The sequence below is a fragment of the Camelus bactrianus genome, chromosome 25, assembly GCF_048773025.1.
Source record: "Camelus bactrianus isolate YW-2024 breed Bactrian camel chromosome 25, ASM4877302v1, whole genome shotgun sequence".
Taxonomy (NCBI): Eukaryota; Metazoa; Chordata; class Mammalia; order Artiodactyla; family Camelidae; genus Camelus; species Camelus bactrianus.
Window position 1 is genome coordinate 21,926,662 of NC_133563.1, and position 22,018 is coordinate 21,948,679.

General features: G+C 41.9%; 1 protein-coding gene across 2 annotated transcripts in view; it reads right to left on the reverse strand.

The window, feature by feature from the left end:
• The window catches only part of SAMD12 (sterile alpha motif domain containing 12), a 375,863-nt gene that overhangs the window by 164,856 nt on the left and 188,989 nt on the right, over nt 1–22,018 (reverse strand). For both annotated transcript variants that reach the window (XM_045508474.2, XM_010972582.3), the window contains exon 4: nt 14,920–15,060. In XM_045508474.2, coding sequence (XP_045364430.1) covers nt 14,920–15,060 — 141 coding nt within the window. The remainder of the gene's footprint in view (nt 1–14,919; nt 15,061–22,018) is intronic.

Genomic DNA, 22,018 nt, shown 5'->3' on the forward strand with positions numbered 1-22,018 from the left:
CAAAACTCTGCCTTCCATGCCTTTTCTTTCTGCCATTAGAGTCAAGACTGGTCACCGGATGACATAATAAATGGCAGGAATAGAGGCAGAAACAGAATAAATATAAACAATAGAGCACAAAGATTGCTGCTTGTTGGAGTGCTCCAGAGCAGTGTCCTGATGCTCAGGTACTGCGCGTGTACGCTGAGGTGTGCTCTACCAGCCCACTGGACGACAGGGTAGGGAAGTGTTCAGAGAATGGGTATAAAATACAGGTTAGCAATACTCGTTGGATAGTTAAAGGTCTAAGTAATTTTTTTAAGGAAAAATTAAGAAATAAGTAGGTATAATGAATCAGTACTATAGGGGGTGACCTTAAATGAGATGGGACTATATGTAGATGCAGGCTTCTTTCTTTCTTAATGCCCACCTCCCCTCTAGGTTCTAAAATCACCTAGGACAGGGACCATCTCTACTCTGTTCCCAGCTGTAACTCTAGCACCTGGCATGGAACTCAGCACAAAGGAATAAGGAAATAAATTCACAGGGTAGCCAGAGTTATAGCGTGTGTGATGAGCCCGAGACCCTGCTAAGGAATTCCAGCCCGGAGAACTAGATAAATAAGTATAATTGAATTCATCTGACTGAGTGACATGTTCACTTAATTAAAGCAGAGAATCAGCTCTAAAACACATGATTATCCCTGACAAAGAAGCAGAAACTGGTTGGGAGAAAGGGAGAGTGAAAGAGAGAGAGGAAGCAGAAAAGATAATGCATATTTAAACTTTCAGAAAGAGGAAGAAAATTAGAGACCATTAATTTATACCTAAATACATGTCAAATCCTAGACCAAGATTATTCTAGTAAAACTTCTTGTGTAACAAAACAAATATCCATGCCTCAGGAGAGGATCGATTAATTAAAAAAAATACAAAATAATTTTAGGCCAATGAAATTAATTCTGCTATTATCTCTTCCTCCCTTCCATGGTGTGGTCTGAGTTTCAGGGACACAATGACAAAAATCAAATTTCCCAATACTTAAAGGAGTAAATACGCACATAGGTAGTTTATAGTAAACATAAATCATGACAACCAGCCAACGTGATAGAAATGAGATGAACTGAAAAGTAGAGTCACATGCTTCTTATATATTTTCAGACTCTCGTATACTGTCCTCGTCAATGTTCAATGGTTTTTAGTGCTGAACATCCGTTTCCCTTCTCTTATATAACTTGGAAAGAGTGAGCCTCCAGATGCATAAATCAAAGTCACATCACCTCTTTCATAGCAGACACTTGAAACCTTTGAGGTCACTGCTAATAATTTTCTGTGCACTCATTTATGCCGAATCAATTTCAATTAAATCAATTAAAATAGCAACTAGTATAATTTCATGTCATTGATCTGACAAGATTAAGATTACTCAGGATATTTGGGGGCATCAGGAACTGCTGGGCTGGCATCTCTGCTTCATTATGATGTCAAGTTGGGAGATAAACAAATTTGATTTCATAGTGCCCCCAAATCTCCGGTATGCAGAATGCGACTCAGCAAAGTCACACACCTCCCATTCCTGGTGGCCCCAGAAAATGGAAAATGGGGGACGGAGGGTCATCAAGCTATTAAGAGAAATCTTTTATTTGAACAGACTCAAGCATTAACATTTAAAAGTGCATCAGCATCAAGAATTTTTTTATAAAAGCAAAAAACTGCATCTTTGAAAGAAGAGCTACTTCACAGCAGACAGGTAGCCTAGAAGGAAAGTGCACTGGTTTTGGAGACAACTAGTTATCTTACCTACTGTGATGATTAATTTTATGTGTCAACTTGACTGAGCCACAGGGTGCTCTGATATTTCTCAAATGTTATTTTGAATGTGCCTGTGAGGGTGTTTTTGGATGAGATTAACATTTGAATAGGCAGACGAGTAAAGCAGATTGCTCTCTCCCACGTGGGTGGGCCTCAACTAATCAGTCAAAGGCTTGAACAGAACAAAAAGGCTGATCCTCCCTCAGGTAAAAGGGAACCCCTCCTGTCCGACTGTCTTAAGCTGGGACATTGGTTTTTCTCCTGCCTTTGGACTTGAACTGAAACACTGGCTCTTCTTGGGTTTTCAGACTGCCAGTCTTTGTACTGGAACTACACGGTCAGTTCTCCTGGCTCTCCAGCTTGCTGATCTTGGGATTTCTTAGCTCCCATAATCATGTGAGCAAATTCCTTATCATCCATCCATCCATCTCTCTTAGTATCCTTCCATCCCTCTCTCCTTTCTCCTGCCTACATATATCTCCTATATAATATTATGTATCTATCTCCTATTGGTTCTGTTTCTCTGAAGAACCCTGTACACCCACTTTTTAATTGTGTGACTTTGAGCGGGCACTGCAGGTCTCTGGGTCTCAGTTCCTTCATCTGTAGAAGGGAGTTCATGATATCTATCCTGCAAAATTATTGTATGGACTAATTTTGGAAATTAGAATGTCAGATGTGCAAACGAGCACAATCAATATTAGCTCCAGACTTCCCCTTTGTGATAAATTGGAGAAGATCTGGCAACCTGTGCTTCTGCACAGAAATAAAAACAGTATCTAACGCTAATGTTAGGTATGAATGATTTTGAAAATGGCAGCCAAACTTCATGACTCCTCCATGGTTTCAAATATGAACCATAACTGTTCCTTGTGGAGATGAAGGAACTATTTTTCTTTCTCTCTTCCCTTCTTCTATCTTTACAGGAGGTCCTGCCACAGCAACTTTGCCATGATGCCTGGGACACGGGAAATGGTGGAGACTCTGTGTAAAGTACCTTCTTTATTGCCCTGTGGGACTGCCTAAGAGAACGTCTTTCATTTTGCCTCGGGAAACAGGAGTGGTGGGATTTCAGTGGCATTGCCTTCTGAGAGCTGTGGAGGGAGGGCCACGTTTTTAGATCTTGGGTGAATCACCTGCAAGATTAGGTGAGAGTCTTAGGCTCCAATCCATTTGGGCTTTAAGATGAGATAGCCTTGAGCACTCGAAGGGCTGAAGCTTCCCTCTGAGTTCAACTGGTTGTGACAAGCAAACTCATGAAGCCCAAGGGGAGTTTTCCTCTGATGCTACAAAAGAGTGGAGTGCCTGGTGTACTGTGTGTGCTGAATCTACACAGGGCTGGGTGGTGGCCCTTAAGCTTTCATAAGCATAAGAGTCATTAGGGGATGAAGCTATGAAAAATACGATGCCTGGGCTGGAGAGCCTACCATGACATTTCCAGAGTAAGGTCCAGAAAGCTACACTTTGAAGAAGCATGCCCAGAGAATTCTGCTGCAGGGAGGTCACAGATCTGGGGGAGGAGAATGTGGTGCAGAGGAGGGAAGGATGGTACTCGACAATTCTCTCACTTGCTGTTTCTCAAGCTACCACTCCAGGTGGCCTCGTCTCTTGAGTTGACTCCTCTCCATCCCCACTTGCCACTGCCCTCCTTCAGACTGTCACCCTCTCCTGCACAGATTAATGCCACAGCTTCCTGACTGGATGTCTGGTCCCCTGTCTTGTCCTTCACCAGTGCATCTTCTCATATTTCAATATACAAATCTGATCAGGATGGTCTCTGGTTCAAAACCCTTCAGTGGCTCCCCACTGCCTCTAAATTCCTTAAGGAGACCAAACAAATGAGGCATTCACATCACCACTGGGTCCCTTTCCAGTCTCACTTCCCACTGTCTTGCCTCCTTTCTTACTCACTCTCCACCCTCTAACCATACTAGCCGTCCTCGTGTTCCTAGATGCATCACACTTCCTCTTTAACCTTGACCTCAGAACAGCCTGCTCCTCCCACTGGGACATCCTCCCCAGCCCCACTTGCCCTAGTTAATGTCTCTTCCTCTTTTAGATCTCAGCTTCCTGAGGGAGGTTTTCCTGATCCCTCGGGGTCAGGAAATTTCCTCTGCTCACTCACCCTCCAAAGCATAATTAACGTCCCCTCTCACGTCACCCACTGCATTGCTGTAAGTTTTTCTTTGATGAGTGCCTTCCCCATTAAAACATGAAACCCATGTATGTGAGAATCATGTCTGTCTTGCTTACTGAATATCACTAACACCCAGTAAAGGCTGACACATAGCAGGCACTCAGTAGTAAATGTATGATATTTTAATAAATATACTTTTATGCCATGGTGAAACTCTCCAAGGTTCTTATCACCTTGGCAATTTTATATTTGCTTGATGATTAAAGAGAAACTTAACACACCCTGCTAACTGTAACAGCTGGCTCACTTACTCTTAGAAACTTCCCTAATACATTCCTTTTAAATTGGCTGCCCTTCCTACATGGTCCTAGAATTCTACATTTGCCTCTGTAACTCCTCATGTCTCTTTCAGCTGACTTCAAAGCCAGGAACTGTCATATTCATCCCCGTGCCCCTAACACACAGCATGTAGTGCTAGGCACATGGTAGGATCTCAGTGAACTTTTTTTTTAGATGAATTACTGAATGATTGTGTAATTCCTATCTTAAAGGGCTAAACAAACAAAAGGGGTACTAAGAATGCAGAGGTTATGTCAGAGAAGGACAGATTTTAATTCTTGGCTGGGGTACAAGTCTGGCCATTCACAGTACAGTATATACATGTGGTGCCTTCTAGAATTGGTATGTAGAAACTTAAATGGAAGGAGAACCTTGAATATCTCCACTGTGTAGAACTTTACTTCAGGCCCTGAGAATTGGTGGCCCCAAAGAAAAAGGCCATGGAGAAAGTGTATCATATACAATACTAGGGACTGAAATTCTAAAGCACATAATGGCATATTTCTCTATTTCTTCTTAGAAAAGCCAAAATAGCTCAGCGCACTGTTGAAAATAGCTTTGATTTTCTTTCATCGGGTCCATATGCCACTGTCTTACTACAATTGTCTTCCTAAAAGTCTGCAGGAGATTTGAATACCATAGAGCGCAGATGGCAGGGTCTAGACTTACCTTGAAGAAATGAACCCATGTCAGTTGTGAAAAACCCACATATCATTTTTTTTCAATGCAATAACAGTCATTCAAGATTCTCCAAATCCAGAGTCAACACACAAGGTGACATAATGATGCAATTTCATGGGCATCTTGAATTGTTCAAGGCACATCTAATATATTTTAAAATTTCACTTAGAACATTTAATGAAAAGGGGGTCAATGGTAAGGAATTTTGAGGTTGGTGATTTCTGCAGAGGCTGGTAGGAAGCATTTGGAGTCTTTGGGCTTTAGGAGGAAAGGTTCATTCTACAGTTACTTGACGGTCTCACTCAGGAGAACACTGAAGAGCTACAAATATTAGGGAAAAGGCAGGTGGGTGGCTCATGTATCGAAGAGCTCTTGCTACAGGTATTGGTATTTAAGAGCTGCTGCCATGGTCTTTACTAGTCAAGCCAGGACAAAAAGACCACAAAGGAATAAAAGATTCTGGGCAATTTTGCTCATGGGTGATGTAAAATGGCTCTGTAGCTACTCTTATTATTATTTTTTTAAATTACAAATCCATAAAAAATTGATATTGCATTCATTGTTTTGAGATTATGCTGAAGATGAAATAGAGTTGGTAAATAAGAGAAAAGGGCAACAATTACATTTAAAGCAGCCAAAATAAACTGAAGATCCATTCTCTAGTGGACACTGTACTAGGAGGTGGGAGAGCTCAGCAAAATCAGAGGACAACTGAGGCTGCCCATGACCTGCAGGGGAGACAGAGACACCATGCACAAGCTCCTTTCCCTGCCTCCTGCCAGTCCGTGTCCATCTGCCAAAACTTCAACCTTCAAGATCGAGTTCAAGTATTACACCTTTGGCAAGTTTTCCCTTAACCCTCCTCTATTCCTGGATGAGGTTAAGTTCTAGTTCTGGGCCGACACTGTGCACCCAGGCATCTCCATAATACTGTACGTATCCTATCCTCAGTGCCAGACTGGGTGCTTCATTTCATCCCTAGTACCTACCACAGAGCCTGTTGCTCACTGGATGCAAGAACAAATAGGTATTAGATGGTCACTGTGTAATGAGTAGATTATTAGTATGACCTAAGTGCTTAGTGATGCAGAAGAGGGAATGCTTCGTTCTGCCTGAGAGACAGGTAAGGCTTCTCAGAAGGGGTGGTCTCTCTGGAAATAGACTCACAGAGATAGAAAAACCATGGTTACCAAAGGGGAAAGGGATAGAGGGGGAAAGGATAAATTAGGAGTCTGGGACTAACATATACACACTTTTATATATAAAACAGATAAACAACAAGGACCTACTGTATAGCACAGGGAACTATATTCAATATCTTGTAATAACCTATAATGGAAAAGACTCTGAAAAAGAATACACACACACACACACGTATATGTATAACTGAATCACTCTGCTGTACACCTGAAACTAACACAACATTGTAAATCAACTATGCTTCAAGAAAAGAAGAGGTGATGATACCTCATCACGGCTCGGTCATTTCACGAGTTTTATTACACCACACTCATAACAAGTCTCTGAAATAGATCCTATCCCCATTTTTACAACTAAAGAATCTTAATCTCTGACAAGTAACTTGTCCAAAGTTAATACATCTATGAAATGTCTTAGAATGGCTTTCTATGGAATGCTAAAGAGCTTGGATTTTATTCTGTAGGCAATTGGGAGCCATCAAATGTTTTAAGGAGGGAAAAAAATGTTGTCAGAAATATATTTAAATTAACTCTGGCAATAGAAGTAGGAAGTTAATTACAGGAGAATGAATGGGGCAGGGCAGAGACTAGAGATCAAATAATAACTAGTGGATTATTCTAATGGCCTGGGAAGGTGCTAAAGAGAGATGATTTAACACAGTGGCAAGGGTAGGGAAGAGGCAGGGAAAGACTGAAAGGCCATTTTAAAGCAGAATTCAGAGGATTTGGTCACTGACTGCATGTGAGTGGGGAGAGGAAAGGACTCTAAACCTTCGTCATCAGGTGATGGAGTGAGAAAGCATTAATAACCTTAAGAATAAATACAGGGAGAACAGGCTGGGGAGATGGTGAGTAAGACAACGGGGTGGACTTTGGATGTTTTTTAATTGGAGATATCAGTGCAATCTTCAGAGAGTCACATCTTTGACGGATATTAAAGTAAGGACCCGAAGCTTCATATAGGTCTAAGATGTATTTGAAAATAGCTTTGAAGTAGGGGATGGTTAAAGCAATGGGAGTAGGCGAGATTTTCCCGAGAGCACGCAAAACAAGATGAGGTAAGAGGGCCCGTCCCCAGGAGGAATCAACATCTGGGGAGTGGTGGGGGAAGCAGCATGCCACCAGCCTGAGAAGGAGCCACCAGAAAGAGGGGAGGAGAACCAGGAGCATCATTATCATGCTCATGAAACAGAGGAGCAGTAAGGCGGGAAAGCTTCACACTATCCAATGATAAAGCAGAAGAGCCGAGAAGGATGAGAACCGATATGTGAGAATCAGATTTGCAACCCCAGTGGCACAACTGCATAAAAGATATGGAAGAGCCTGGACTTTTAAATACTGTGATTTGAGAGATACCAGAAAAGGCCAGCAGACAAACCTCACGTATGCATCAAAGGGGATCTGACTGGCTCATGTTTTCTCTCCCAGGAGCTGGAAATATTTTTAGATTTTTTTCTTCCCGAGAAAAGAGACAAAGGAAGCATTTCTCAATGACATCTGGGGAAAACCATATCATATTGCCTGCGCCTAGATGCTAAAAACATTTTTTTTATTGACTCAGCGAGTGAACTATAAACACGTTTGACCTGAACTTACTTTGCGGCAGTTTACTAGAAACTTCCAGGAAAGCAGGGCCCTCTGAAAATAATGGTGGCTCCAAGGAGTGCTAGGAAGGACATCTCCAAAGATGCAGTGATTTTCAGAAAACCTCCAATATTTTTATACGTATTAAAGCCAGTTTCTAACGCTGTTATTCTGTTTCTACTATCATAAGAATAACGGCCTGGCAGTTTCTTATGAAGCTAAATGTATACTTAACGATACAACCCAGCAATTTCACTGCTAGGTACTTATCTAATGAATGAAAACTGATGTTTCTCTAAAAACCTGTATGTGAATGCTTTTAGTAGCTTTATTAGCATTTGCCAAAATTGGAAACCACCCAGATGTCCCTCAACTGGGGAATGGATACACAAACTGTGGTATATCCATCCAATTCAACACTAAACAGTGAGGATGAATGAACCAGTGACAGACACCCTCAGCTTCGATAAGTCTCAATGCATTATACAGTAAGTGAAAGAAGCCAGACTTCATGATTCCCTCTCTGTGACATTCTGGAAAGGGCAAAACTAAAGGGACAGAAAACACATCAGTAGCTTCCAGCGGCTTGGAGGTAATGAGAGGGGTTGACAACAAAGGGGTACCAGGGAGAATATTTTCTGAAGTTACGGAACTTTATTATAGTTTGACTATGGGGGTGGTTCTACAACTGTCTGCATTTGGTACACTTTGCAGTTGTACATTAAAAATGATGAATTTTACTGTACATAAATTATACCTTAATAAAAACAATGAGGGAAGAGAATACCAGCCTCGGAATTAAGAGAACTGGGGTCTAGTTTTAGTTATGCCACTGACTCACTGCGTAACCATGGACTGTCCTCTGATCCTCTTTGGGTCTTAGTGTCCAAATCTGTAAATGAGATTGCAAGTGTGCTCACCGAGTCTATTGCTGTGTTCTACAAAGACTTCCTTCTCCAAGCAAGGTGGTGGACCAGATGGCCTATTCCAATTCAGATGGCCTACTTCAGCTGCTGAAGTATCATTGTGGGGGTGACAGGACTAAAATATTCAGTCTGTACACATGGTTCTGAAAACTTCTTGGATTAGAAAGTAGTGTTTCTAATTTGTGTTGTTTCAAAAGATGGAGCTTTGGGAGAGTCCATCTGGTCATGCAATTCTCAAGTAAAATTTAACACCTATCTTTGGACAATGTGGAAAAAGTCCTTTGGGAAACACGAATGTTTAATGAGCTATAACTGGCCTTGGTAAACAATCACACTCTTCTTTTTTCACTTTGTAGGCACTAAATAGAAAGGCTTTGAAGATGGTGACATTTACTATCTTCATGTGCCTCATCCTCCAGTTGGAACATTGCTTTCTACTGCGTGCATTTACCCAACCCTCATAGATGCTGTTACATTTTTACATTATCCATGGATTTGTAGCCAAGACAGACATTGAAAAGGACACCCCAGGAGTAGCTCCATACTACAGAGTCCCTTGGGTTGAGGGAAGCATTTGCAGCTCAAAAAGGAAGATATTAAGAATAAAACAATAATCTTGATGATGATGTCAAAAGTCTACATTTTTGACCTTGTGAACCACAGGTCTACAAACTATGGCCAAGAAATTGCATTTGTAAATAAAGTTTTATTGCTACACTGCTACACCCAATTCAATGAAGATTGTCTGTGGTTGCTCTCCCATGATGGAGTGGTTACAACAGACACCACGTGGCCTGCAGAGATTAAAATACTTACTATTTAGCCCTTCATGGATTAAGTTGGCCAGCCCACTTTCACAGAATATGCCTTGAACTGTCCTACATAGTTTCCACGTAAAATCTCCTGAAATCACATCACTGCCCTGAAGAGGGAATTACTATCCCTACTGACAGATCAGAGGTCCTGTGCTTTTTACTAGGTGTCTGATGTTGGGTCTGTTACTTAAATTCTTCATCCTCAGTTTCCCCATATGTAAATTGAGGCTAACACAGTAATGATTATTGTGAAGCAAATGTCAGGAGTTGATATGGTAATTAGTGTATTGCTTTGCATATAGTAAACATTTAATACTCATTAGCTATACAAAAAAATAGTCAGTTTTCAGTATCCCTGAGTTGTTTTTCTTCCTAGAAATATCATACATTATTAAAAAGCTAAGGGTGCCCTTCATATGCTTGATTACGGATAAATTTGATGGATCCCAAAATAAGTTGTACTGCTTCTGTGTGTTACATAAGGCTCCTTTTCCCCCCACCTCTCATGAACCAAGCAGAAGGAAAGTATAATAATGGTGTTCCCAGCTGTGCACTGCACTTCCCGAAAGACAGCTGGACGTGCCCTGACATGGCTGAGTTTCTTGCAGGAACATGCAAGCAAGCAAGAGCGCAGATCGACATCCTCGCCATTCCACAGACATCACACAGAAGACCAGAGGGCTGCAGGGAGGAAGAAACTACCACAAAGGCACCAGAGGGGACAATAGTAAAGCAGGGCCAAACACTGGATGGATCTAATTTGGAGGTCTGATCACAAACTGATGTCACTGATCTGATGTGTGTATAATTTCTACATCCAAAAGAATGTTATTTCCTTGAGAGAAAAATCTGCAGAGTCCCTTCATTTGTTTCATTTTGGAGTTGATTTCCAAGTTTGTGGCAGGTTTTGTTGAATGTCTCCAGTGGGGAAAAGACCTCATCCTTTGATGAGGATGAGGTTCATCTTTGGAAATGGCAGCTCAATATTTAGCTTTAGATCTTGTAAATAAAGTGGGTAATCAAGCATGGTGAAACACAGTGGGTCCAAGATAAAGCTTGGAAAAAAACAACCCAATTAAAAAATGAGTAAAGGCTCTGAATAAATATTTACCCAGAGGAAATGCACAAATGGCCAAGAAGCACTTGACATAGTGTTCAACACCATTAGCCATCGAGGAAATGCAAATCAAAATCACAGTGACATACCACTTTACACGTATCAGAATTGTTATAATCAAAAAGATAGACAATAATAAGTGTTGACAAGGATGTGGAGAAATTAAGACCCTCATACACCGCTTGTGGGAATGTAAAATGGTACGGCTGCTTTGGAAAACAGTCTGGCAGCTTACACATGGAGTTACCCTATATGACTCAGAAATGCCATGCCCATATATACACTCAAGAGAAATGAAAATAGGTCTGCACAAAAACTTGTACAAGAATGTCCAAATCAGCATTATTAATGGTAATCAAGATTCAGAAACAATCCAAATGGCCATCCACTAATGAATGGATAAATAAAATGTGGTACATTCATACAATGAAATATTACTTGGCAATAAAAATGAATGAAATACTGATACATGCTTACAACATGAGTGAATCTTAGAAACATTATTCTAAGTGAAAGTAGTCAACCACAAAAGACCACATATTGAGTGATTCCACTCACAGGAATTGTCTAGAGCAGGCAAAAAGACAGAAAGTAGATAAGTGGTTTCCAAGGGCTGGTGGCTGGGGTGGAGGGGGGCATTGGGAGGAAATGGAGAATGACTGTCAATGGACACCAGATTTCTCTTTGGGGTGATGAAAATGTTTTAAAATGAATTGTGGTGATGGTTGCCTAACTCTGAAACTATACTAATTATCATTGAATTTACACTTTAATTGGGTGAAGTGTATGTCATGTGAATTTATAAAAATAAGGTTTTGTTATAAATTAATGAGGTTGATTTAATTTTGTGGCTTCTGTTACTGATAACCAACTATGTTCTGTACTTACTGTCACACTGCACTGAGTGATTTATAAATTTTAGCTTATTTAATTTTGATAATGTCCCTATGAAGTAAGTAGATTTATTGATCTCACTTTTCAGAGATTATGAAATTGGAACACAGAGAGATTAAGTAACTTCCCTGAAACAGCACAGCAGTAAGTGCTGGGGCCAAGAATTAAAATTCAGGCCAGCCTGATGCTAAAATTCACTCTTTATCCTTGTTTTTTCTAAAAAGTTTTTATTCTTTTAAATGGTTAATACATATTTCAAGACACAAAGTGACATAAAAAGTGTACATCCTCTCTCCATTCGCCTTCTTCCCTGTCCCATAGGTACAGCTTGTGTTAGCTCCTGGTGCATCATTCACTATTTCCTTATATAAACAAAGCACATACGGATATACCTTAATATTTTTCTTTCATTTGCAAATGCAGCATACTCTATCCCTTGTTCTGCACCTTGCTTTTTTCACTTTACCTGGCATCTCAGGAGATAATTACTATTTCTCACTCTTGCATTTATAATATCTTCAGAGTATACACCAGTGCCTGGATGTACTATCATTTATTTAGCTGATCTCTTAAAGATCGATACTGAGGTTCTTCCTGAACTTTTGCTATTTAAACAATTAAAGCTTCTATTTTGAAATTCCCTCCAAAAGCAAGAAGGAAACACATAAGAAATTTAATCATTTGTGAAATAAATCCTTTTCCTCAAAAATTGGCTACTACTTTGAAGGCAACAACCCCCACTGAAATGTGTTAGTTGGAAAATATTTCTTAAAAACAAACAAAAATTAATTGCATTATACCAGAGGCACAGTCTCATGTGGGCTGGGAAAGATATTGTATCTCTAAGAGACCAGAGATGTGAGTTATGCTCTTTAAGAGGAAAGCTCAGGGATTTCCAAATCTAAGTAATGTTCTAAGACACTTGTTTGTGCTTATTTGGCATATTATTTCCACTAATTAATATTTTCAGAGATGAGAAATCAAATATTCAATACTGAATCACATATCACCCCCCATGCGCATTTCCATATAATACATATGATAAGCCATTCAGTACACTTGGGTGGAATGGAGTTACAATTCTTATTACAGCCAACCTAGATTCAAAATATTTTAAGGTGACTTGAGCTGTCTTTAGAACTTCTACTGCCAGTCGTAAAACCGACTTGTCAATTTTTGTTTCACTTTTTGAAAAAAAAGAAACCATCACTTCAATAGGGCTATGGATTTTCAAAGCCTACCTGACATGAAATGAGTTTGAACATTAACATGGAAAGGACAAGCAATAAAAAAAGGTAATATGAGTGCAGACAAAATATCTAAGAGCTAGAGAACGTGATCTCTTCTAAAGGGAATGGAATGAAAGAATTCAAAAGGCACAGCTTTTCAAAGCTAAAGAAAATGACAACAACTGAATTGAAAAGGCTGAACTTAGCATTACCTTCCCAGAACACAAACATATATTTAGCTTAATAGACTTGAGTACTATCTCAGGAAAAATCTTATATATTATGCATCTAGGGCAATGAAAGCTGTAGAAAATGATTTTGCAAAGCAAACACACTGCAGGCTGACAGTAGCGGAAGAAAAAAAAAAGTCAAAGGCACACGTGATGAGTTCAGGTCTCATTCTATATATCATCACAGGAGGAAGACAGAAGAGCAGAGGAAACTCCAGACGCTGAACAGAACTGGGCAGAACGATGCTTGATTGAAGCTTAAAAAATGTGCATGTATTTTCTGATTAAGACTGTAATATGACTTTATACTGGATTTAGAAAATTTAGAAAAATACAAAGAAAACAATTAAAATCACCCACAATCTTACCACCCAAGGAGAATCATTATCAAAATACTGGCAAAATTCATTTACATCCCTTTTTCTATGTACATATAAAACTATATTCTTTTTACAAAATTGGGCTCATAAATAAAATTTCATACATGGCCTTCTCCCTACTTCCTATTATTTACTGAGTACTTGCCAATACTGTCATATATTCCTTGAAGATACAATTTCAATGACTGCATTATATTGTATCTTCTGAATTTAAACAGAATTATCTGATTCTTTCCATATTGCTGAACCTCTAGGTTGTTTCTAATTTTTTAGTTTTATAAATAGCACTGCAGTGGACTTTTTTGGTGATAAATCTTTGAAACTATTTTTACTTCTTAAAAGACACATAAAACTTTATCAGTAGGTCAGATTCACATTTAAGTCACTCGGTGTACCTGTGCCTGTAAATGTCCCATTGGAAGTCTCTGGGGAGCAATGCAAATAATGCATGTCCAATAAACAAAACTATTTTCATATCGCTTGAAGTCTATATTTATCCATGTAGAGCAGTCATCTTTCAGGCAGTACATTACTTCCTCTAGGCAAATAGACTATTACTGGGTTAATCTAAACTCAGTAACATGAAACTTGACTGACCCAGATTTCTCCAATATCAGTATGCATGCAATTACAATATTTTGCAGATTGAAAAATACCCAAGGCTTTCAAAAATAGATATTTTATCATCCTTTCATTTAAAACAGTATGCAATGGGCATTAAAATTAAGCAAATGAAGGGTTATACCCAATGGAGTTTGATAGCAACCAAATCTTACCTGGACTTATAACTTACGTACAGTATTACTTAAGGTTTTCCTCAAATTCCACTTTTATTCTGTCACTTCCAATTACAGTGATTTCAAGTGCTCTCAACATATTGAAATTATTAATGATTCTTGTTTAGAACTATATGGTTGGAATATTCCAGTTTAAAATTCCCTATAGTCTATTTTAAAAAATGATTCTATTTTGTTTTCAAGATGCTAAATAGGGTTCTCAGTTTCTAGAGAGAGAGAGAAAGAGAGTGCGTGTATATAGACACAGAGAGAGACACAGACAGACACATACCTCTAGAATGTTTTTCTCCCTTTAGTTAGTGAAAAGCAAAGTAAAGCAAAACACAACAAAAATCCCGCTCATATCATGGTCATATGAACTATGGAATCATTCGAATTCCAAAGCCCTCTCTGAATTGGTAGTCAGACTAAAACAGCTTGGGCTGCACTGTATGGTTGTGCAGGCTGCACACTGTACAATCTAGAGGGTACAACCATGTAATGATCTCTGTAACTGGTACCCTCTGGGACAGTACGATGCACAAGCTACAAGCTGTATGTAATGACCTTGAAATTAGCTCAGATAATTCTGTCTGCTTGTCCATGACTTCTCTGTGCATCCTTCCCCCTAGTGAGTGATGCAAAAGAGAAGTTTTAGGAGGGAAGTGGCCTTTGTATCTCTACATCTTCTTTTTAAGGAAGAAAATTGTGCAAATAAACAAACCAGTAACAATTCTTCCCTGGCTCCCATCTGTCATGATGGTAAGGGTATCTCTTCTCCCGTCTCCCCTTCCATCCACCCACTAGGTAGCAGCAGGATACCTTGTGTGAGTAACTGTAGGTTTCTGACTTCTTCCCGCACCTTCAGCTGGAGCACCTGTTGTAGGATGTGCTGCCGGAGGTTCTCCTGGGCAATTCCCATTCGCTCAAGCTTTTTGTCAGTAAGTCTCAGCAGGGCTCGCCCTGTAGGGTTTCAAGAAATAAAAGGAAAAGCAAATGAACAATGGCTGGAAAAGGATTTCCATCTTCCTCTTGGCTGATCCTGCCAAAACAGAAGTTTCCGTCTAAACACAGACACTTTAAAATAGAGGGTCCTCCATTATGCCTGCTGACAGGAATGGATAAGCAGGATGAAAAAAGTCCACAAATTTAAAAAAAAGAAAAAAAAAGAAAAAAAGAAAAAAAAGATGAAAAAGAAAAAAAAAAGAACATCCATTTTATCTAATAATATTGGCAATTCCCAGTTGACCCACACATTGAGTTAAATAAAACAGCAAAATTTTAACCTGGGTATTTGGGTCACAGATTGCAGGTTTCCATAGAAACGATGCTCTTTGCTGGATGATGGGTTCTGAGGCTCGCCCGTAGAAGTCCATGTCACTGACAAACCAGCTGAAAACCTAGATGCTCTAACTGTGGTTACAGAGAAACTCCGGCAATGTTTAACCCAGGTTACAATAATGTTTCTGTGAAACATGCATTTAAAGTTTCAGTTTTAATCAGTAGGCATCCACCTTCCCTGCTGGATCCCTGGTGCCTGGTTGGAGTTCCATCTCCAGCTGGTGGGATGTGTTAATATCAATCACTGGCCTAAGGTAAGAGTTCCAGCAGGGCTGAGTGTGAGAGGAGCAGGGTGAGCGAGGGCATCTAAAGACTGCAAAACAAGGAGCCTCAAGGGTGAGTGCCCCCAGAACAGGACACCCTGGGCTCTGGGCAGCCTCGCATAGTTTCCTTTCAATCCTTTATTTCCTTGTAGGGGGCGGTGTCCCGTGTGCTTCCCTTGCTACTATGGTTTCCATCCAGTTCCCCAGTTCATCCCACTCTGTGCTTGGCCTGAAAGAAGCATACTTCTGCTGTGAGAGTTTAGCACAGAAATGAAAAGAATGCTTGTTGTCAAATGCCCAGAGCACCACCCTGTACTCTCTCCCCCAGCACCCCCAGGCATCACACTTGCAGGGCTTTTCTCATTTTCACTGATGAAGAATAGACAGTGTCCACTCCGTGTGATCAACGATCTTTGGGTATACAATTATACATGCCTCAGAAACTAAATTCTCTACCTCCTCCAAAAAGAAACCCAACAGCCAGAAGGTGGGGTTAATGGGCATTTTCCTCTGAGGAAGAGGGACACCTATGTGACCCGTGAGTAGAGACAGGTGAATGGGGAGAACCAGTTAGGAGCAACTCATACTGTTCACACCTCCCTTTTACCTCCTTTGAACCTTTGCTAAATGCATCGGTCAGGATAAATTAGGTTACATGCTGCAGTAACAAGCACCCCCAAAATATCAGCCACTACAAAGAGTTTATTTCCTGCTTAATCTATATGGCTTTTATATTCCTGCCTTTTCCCACCAGTGTCTTGACCACCTTGCTCTGTAGTCAGCTGCCTACACGTGGAGGGATCAAGGAGAGAAAAGTCAACTCAATCTCAAAAAAAGAAGCACTAACTAAATTTCCTGATACTCCAAATTGGTTCTATATGGCATTTCAGTGACCCAGGCTACTGGGCCCTTCACATACTCATAGATTTTTGAAGTTGGAAGAAGCTAAAAGTCCTTCATGTTGATCATACTCCAGTCTTTTACTTCTTTCCTTTACTTTGTATTTCCTGAGCACCATTCTATGCCTGGCCCTATTCTGGGTACTGGAGCTACTGAGATCTTCTGTATCTTCTGCCTCTGTGGAGCTTACCATTAGTGTGAGAGGCAGATCACATAACAAATAAATGGATATATTGGGGTAGACAGGGACTCCTACTGGAAGGATGGTGCTAGTGTAGTTTGGGTGGTGAGAAGAGGCCTCTCTGAAGAGGTGACACCAGAACACCTAGAAGCGTCAAAGCAATTAGAGTGGCAGGAAGGCCAGCGTCACTAGGACAGAGTAGGCAAGATAAGTGAATGCAGCAAAGGAGGTCTGAAGGAAGGCAGGGGCCAGACCACAGGGCCTCCTAGGCCTTGGTGAGGACTTTGGATTTTATTCCAAATATGGAAGGCTTAAGCAAGGGATGAACTGGGCATCATCTCATGTCACTATGTGGGGAACGAACTGGGGGTGGGGAGTATGTGCAGGAGCAATGGGAGAAGTCAGCACGTGGCCATGGCAGTCAGAACAGAAGTGGGGGCGCCTTGTACCAGGGTGCAGGGGAAGACAGCAAAAAGAAAGATGTAGTTGAATTTCAGTTAGGGCACCTAGAAGTGAGGAATGAGAGAAAGGCAGACATCAGAGATAACTCAGGTTTTCAACCTGAGCCACCATTTCAGGCACTGCCTCCAAGAGAAGATGTACTGGAGGGACGAAATCATGGAAGCATTAGTGCTATTCTTCCCCCCTTTTGAGAGCACTTGGGGTACAGAGAGATAGTGAGAACTAAGGAAATAAACAAAGGAGGACAGTTAAAATAGTCTTCTTCCCCAGAAGGCTTTCACTCATTCAATACTCTCCTCAAATCCCAAAGCTCTGAGCTGACCGGAGCAAGCTGAGCACGGGCACATCCTGGTGGAAATTAGAGAAACAAGGGGGCCCTCTCATGACCCGAGGTCTGTGCCGCTCACTCCAACAGTTGCCTTGGGTGCTAAAACTGCTTCCCAGGACCCCTTGTAGAAGTTCAAGCCAGGGAATATTCCGAGGGGATGTTCACACAACAGAAATAAGGATCTCATGCTCTGCTAACGATTTTGGAAAATTAGAATTTTGCCTCAATTGACGCTTGCGCACGTCTGTACAAGCTTTACTGTGTGTGACCTAATACAATGCTGGCTCCATGGGAATAAGTGTCTTCTCTGTCATATGTGCCCTGTGGTTGCCCAGCTGCTGCTCAAGAAATATTTATTGAATGAATGTACTTAAGAGCCACTAAACAAATGTTGTCTTCTTGCATACTGATAATCTCAAGGCTGTTAAATTATTGTCTTCTCTGGTGCAAGAGACTTGGCTGGACACTGACTCTCAGGTAAGAGAGCATCAACACTGAGAAACTGAATGTTGCAGAGGGAGGAGGTAGCATGCTGGTGGTGGTGACCACTGAAACACCTGCAAAGAGGAGAGCAACAGACAGCTTGAGACTAAATGACCACCTCTCCCTCCAGCAGGCTTAAAGAAAGACAAGCATCTCGTTCTGCTTTCGAACAAGCACCGAGTGAGACTACGAGCTTTGCTGGGCAGCAAGAACGGGTAACTGACAGTAGAGTGAGTGGTGGATTCGTTTCCTGCAGTTGCCTTTAGCACACTACAAATATAGGGGCTCCAAACAACAGAAAGGTATTCCTCATGGTTCCGGAAGCCAGAGTTCAACATTAGTGTCACTGGGCTGAAATCAAGTTATGGGCAGGACCACACCCACTCTGGAGGCTGTAGGGGAGAATTTGTTCTTTGATACTTCTAGCTTCTGTTGGCTGCCAGCAATCCTTTGCTTGTGGCCACATAACTCTCATCTCTGCCTCTGTTTCCACGTCACCTTCTCCTCTCCTGTGCATGTAATCTCATCCTGCCTCTCTCTTGTAAGGACATGAGATCTGATTTAGGGCCCATTTAAATAATCCTGGAAAATCTCCTCCTGTGAACATCCTTAATTAAGGACATCTGCAAAGATCCTTTTTCCTTATAAGGTAACATTTATAGGTTCCAGGGATGAGGACCTGGTATCTCTGAATGGCCATTATTCAGTCTGCTATAAATTGGAAGGAAAACCTTTCAGATTTCTGAGTATGGCACGGGGCTCATGTTCCATGTGGAGAGGTGACGCTCAGAGAAAGTATTTGACTAAAACCACACAGGAAATGGTGGGAAGATGTGGGTCTAGACTCATGTCTCTGACCTTCAGGCCTAGTCTGGTCTTTGGTCTCTACTTCAGGTGGCCCCCATCTTCTGCTTGGAGACTGGTAACAGGAGCCCTGTCACAGCTTTCCAAGATAAGTGACCACACACCATAGGGCCCAACGGGAAATTTCAGACAGAGCTGGAGGAGGGCAAAGGATGTGGCCTCGGCTCCCACCCTACTGGAAAGTCTCGGTGTCACTGTAAGTGGTTGGGGGAATGCCACTTTTCCCAAAGAATCTGAATTGCAGGGCCTCTTTTCTTCTAGAAATAGAGGTCGCTGAACAGTTCCCCAAACAAATGGCCACCAGTGTACTGGGTTAGCTCTAAACCTGCTCCCAGGTAAAGGCCTGTGTCACACACCAGGGAGATGTCCCTGGCTCTACCCCAGTCCCGGCTGGGCCAGAGCAACAGCATGAACAGAGTGACAGGTGCTGGACATACAACCAGGGTGCCACAGCCCAAACCCCTGTTTCTTCAATGTCATCATTACTCCAAAATTAGAATTTCTGGAACAGAGATACAAGCAGAGGAGCATAATCACAAAAGCATGGGCTCTTCAGCTAAAGGGTATAAAGGCCCAGGGAAGTCCATCTGAGTCTTACTTTCCTCACCTCTACAGCTGGGAGAAAAATGACACTATTTCACAGGGTGACTGTGATGGTCAAATGACATCATACAAATACACGCCCTTTGCAAACTGGAACCACTACGATGATGCAGTTCGGGTACCACAGTCGTCTGGCTGGCTGAGGATGCTTCCCCCTCCTCCCTCCTCTCCCCCTCCTGTTCCTCATCATCACCACAATAATAATCGCAAACATGTATTGAGCCGTTACTAAGTGTTAAACACTGTTCTAAGAGCTTTACATGGATTACCTCATTTTCAACAATTCTCTGAAGATACTATTATTATCTGTAATCGATTGAGAGCTACTAAACATAGCTAAAGGTCATGTACTCACTAAGCAGCAGATCCAGGAGACAAATACACCTAGAGGCCATGCTCTTCACCACCTCCCTAAATTGCCGCCCAGGAATTCTTCACACAGACCCCACGTGCTCCCCAGCCAGGCTTCTGCCAGGTCTCGGGTAGGGAGCACGAGGGTCAGGAAAAGTCACGGTCTCTGAGGACCTAAAGGCACGCAACGCAGACATGAGAATGACTTCACGATGGACCGGCTGTAATGGCCTTCACCTTTCGGTCTTCCCACAGCGAGGGGTGACAGGGGACTGAGGGCTCTCTGAGAGGAGCCGTGAAACAGATTCACCCCTCCTTTATCACAGAGTGTCCACATCTGTACCACGGACCGAACACCTCTCATGGCAAAGAACCAGGAGGAGAAAAGATAATTTCCCAGCCAATGGGACAAGCGCAGATTCTTCCAGAGCCCGGAGGAGGGGCACCTCACTTAGCTCAGGTCCTTGAACAAGGGACAGAAGTCAGGAAGGTGAATAGGAGGGGGAAGGGCGTTGGAGGCACAGGGAACAGCTTAGGCAGAGGACGGCTACGATTACATGGTACACTCCAAGAAGCGTGGTATCGCCGGGGGCGGAGCAGGGCAGGAGGGGTCTCAGGTGCCATTTCCGGAGGCCTATCTCACAGGGAAGCCAGTTTTTGTCTGTTTTTCCTTCCTCTGCCCAACCTGAAGCAGCACAAATGAGGCAGAGATGATGTTCATGGTCATAAAACACTCGCACTTGTAAGAGACCTCATTTTTGCCTGCACTCCATCCCCGCCCTTCTCTGGTAGAAGGATCTCTCTTTTGTCTTTATTTTTTTGTTGCTGGGGGGGCTGCTGCTTGTCACCTAGTGGGCTTTGACTCAGTAAAAACGCCCCTGTGCACTTTCATTTCTCAAGTCCTATATAATTTTCTTGATTATTTTCCTTTTTATTTGCTGATTCCCTCCCATCTCCGATAATGTAGTGATTATTTCCAACTAGAGTCTGACTCAATGGAGGCACTGAATAAATATTTCTTAAATTAACGCTGGGTGTGTGACCCAGGCAGGGCAAATCATATTTACTTGACTTGCTATGGCTTGTTAAGAGGGAAGTTCTCTTTCTTTCTTAGATCATGTCCCAAGGGACACAAGCAGCTTAGACTTGCCATTAGTGGCTGTCTTTGCCACTTTATGGAGAGAATTTGCTAGAGAATTAAGCCACCAGGGAGAGCAGAGCTGAGAAAGAGAAGGGCAGGGGGCAGTGACAGGAAGAGGCAGGGAGGCAGGGAGGCAGGGAGGCAGGGAGGCAGGGAGGGAGGGAGGGAGGCAGGGAGGTAGATAAGATAACATTATTTGATTTCCTGAATGCAGCCTTGCCTGAGCCAGATACCCCTGGGCTTCTCATTTATGTAAGTCAATATTGAGGGCGAGGGGGCGGGGAGCCAGGTGAGCTCATTGGTACCACGTGCACCCAAGAGAATCTTGACTTTCAGACCCAAGCTGATCTGGGATTCTCAGCGGAGCTGCTGTACTGTCCTGCTTATCGCCATTTCAAGAAAGCCCATCACGGTGCTGGTGAGGAAGCGTAACAAGAACCTATTGTAACTTATTTTCAAAAAGTTAACCAGTGGCAAATTTTGCTGTTTTAATTACCATTCTTTACAAATTATTTGGAATACATCGTAAACCCAGCTGCACACTTCTGTGTTTGATGCACCTGGGGCAACCTCCTTATCCAATTACACCGGAGGTTACAAACTCAAGTGCTGTCGGGATAACGTAACTGTGTGAAGAGGACCGCTCTAAGGGATAAATGAGATTAGGTGGATGACAGTGGACAGGATAGTTTGGCTTTTTTTTCCCCTAAAATGTACAATTCCAACCCATTTTTGCTATGTGAGAATATAGGCTGACTGTTGCTCCATCTCCTATTTTTAAGTTAAGAACAACTGAAAATCCAGAAGTTTTATGAAATCTCCTAATTTAAAACATGCTCATTTCCCCCCAGATTATGAGAGCCAAACAAAGCATGGATGCAGGTCATATTTGTCTCACAAGGTGCTACATTCAACACCTGACTTTTAACCTTTCCTCCCCTACGACCCTCCCCCTTGCCATGGGAAGGGATTTAGGCAGCCTTGCCTTCAGAATTTCAACTGAC